Below are 1,401 nucleotides of genomic sequence, written 5' to 3'. Positions count from 1 at the left end.
GTATATGTGTGTGTGTGTGTGTGTGTAAACACAGTAAGAACACACACACACACACACACACACACACATAGACTTGGAAGATTAATTTTATTATAGACTCAGTTCTGATTAATAAATATATGTATGAATATCCAGCTGGTCAGAACTCATCGACTTATAAGAGAAAACACGTGAAATGCAAAATATTTAGTTTAAGTCACTGTTTTAGTCATTTAAATTAGTTATCTATTTAAATTTCCATAACTATAAAATTCCCAATTTCCTCAGCTGTATTTTGAACCAAAGTTTGTAAAAATCGAGCAAGAAATAAGGAAGTTATAAGAGTTTTTCATCAGGAAGACACCTCATAGTCCATTGACCTCCATTCATTTTGTTGAGGCTCCTCAATGCACAACAGAGCTCCAGTGTGTGCACGCCCAATCCAGTAATACAGTATATATCAATGCCTGGAACCATATTCGTATCAGCAGCTTCTGTTTTCAGTTTGTTACTTTGTGACGTTCATTTCTTTATGTTCAATTTTCAGAAAGTTGTTGAAAACTGTTCCTCAAGACCTCCAGGAGAGACTCGTCACTCTGACCAGCGTGATAGAGGAGCAGCTAAACAGTCAGCCTGCCCCCTGTGGTACATGTACTTTTATTTTACTGAGTTGATGAAATAAATTATCTGTTAAAGGGTAACAAGACATTTATTTTTGCTTCACATATAAACTGTTTGCTGGAGGTTTTTTTTTCATGCTTTTGTATTCCAGTTCTAAATAAAAACAGACCAATAAGTTTAAATGTGTTTAATTTTCACAGGAGGATTTTCTGATACCTACGCTGCTCTTTGTGATTTTAATGAAATACCATTCAGAGAAGAAATTCAGTGGGTAAGTGACTATACTGCAGGGCTATTTGGCCTTAAATATTTTCAATAAAAATGTGGGATTTAAATAAAGCAAGGTTGTTTGTGTTTGTGTAGGATGTTGACAACATCTACTACAAACACAACTGGAGTACTTTCAACCTGCTGGACTTTAGCCACTTAGACAGTCGGTGAGACATTTGCACACAACTTGTAAATTCATTTTTACACACTATTTTCTTGACAGTTCCTTGTTTGTCCTCCTTGCAGAGACTTGGCACTGGCAGTGGCAGCTTTGTCCTTCAACCAGTGGTTCACTACGATCTACTGCAAAGACCTGAAACTGGTGCTGTCCTTCTCTCTTTGTCTCTTTGACAGAAGCTCTAAAGTTATAGAGTTAAATTAGGGTCATGAGTTTTGTTCAAAATAGAGTTTTTGAAACTAAAAAAAAAGAAACTCAAAAAAATAAAATTGAAACTGAAAAAACAAGACGTTCGAAACTTTTCCAGTTTCTAATATATCTTTTTCCAGTTTATAAAACTTTTTATTTTGAAC

General features: G+C 35.0%; 1 protein-coding gene across 1 annotated transcript in view; it reads left to right on the top strand.

The window, feature by feature from the left end:
* LOC106518836 (leucine-rich repeat-containing protein 16A-like) overlaps positions 1–1,401 on the top strand; it is a 30,838-nt gene that overhangs the window by 18,502 nt on the left and 10,935 nt on the right. Inside the window, exons 6-9 of the mRNA XM_014010255.1 lie at positions 527–624; positions 801–871; positions 964–1,037; positions 1,117–1,192. Of these exons, the coding sequence (XP_013865709.1) occupies positions 527–624; positions 801–871; positions 964–1,037; positions 1,117–1,192 (319 nt within the window). The remainder of the gene's footprint in view (positions 1–526; positions 625–800; positions 872–963; positions 1,038–1,116; positions 1,193–1,401) is intronic.

Source organism: Austrofundulus limnaeus, unplaced genomic scaffold (genome assembly GCF_001266775.1).
Source record: "Austrofundulus limnaeus strain Quisiro unplaced genomic scaffold, Austrofundulus_limnaeus-1.0 Scaffold67, whole genome shotgun sequence".
Lineage (NCBI taxonomy): Eukaryota > Metazoa > Chordata > Actinopteri > Cyprinodontiformes > Rivulidae > Austrofundulus > Austrofundulus limnaeus.
Note: the sequence above shows the minus strand (reverse complement) of the source record. Positions and strands in the feature narration are given on the sequence as shown.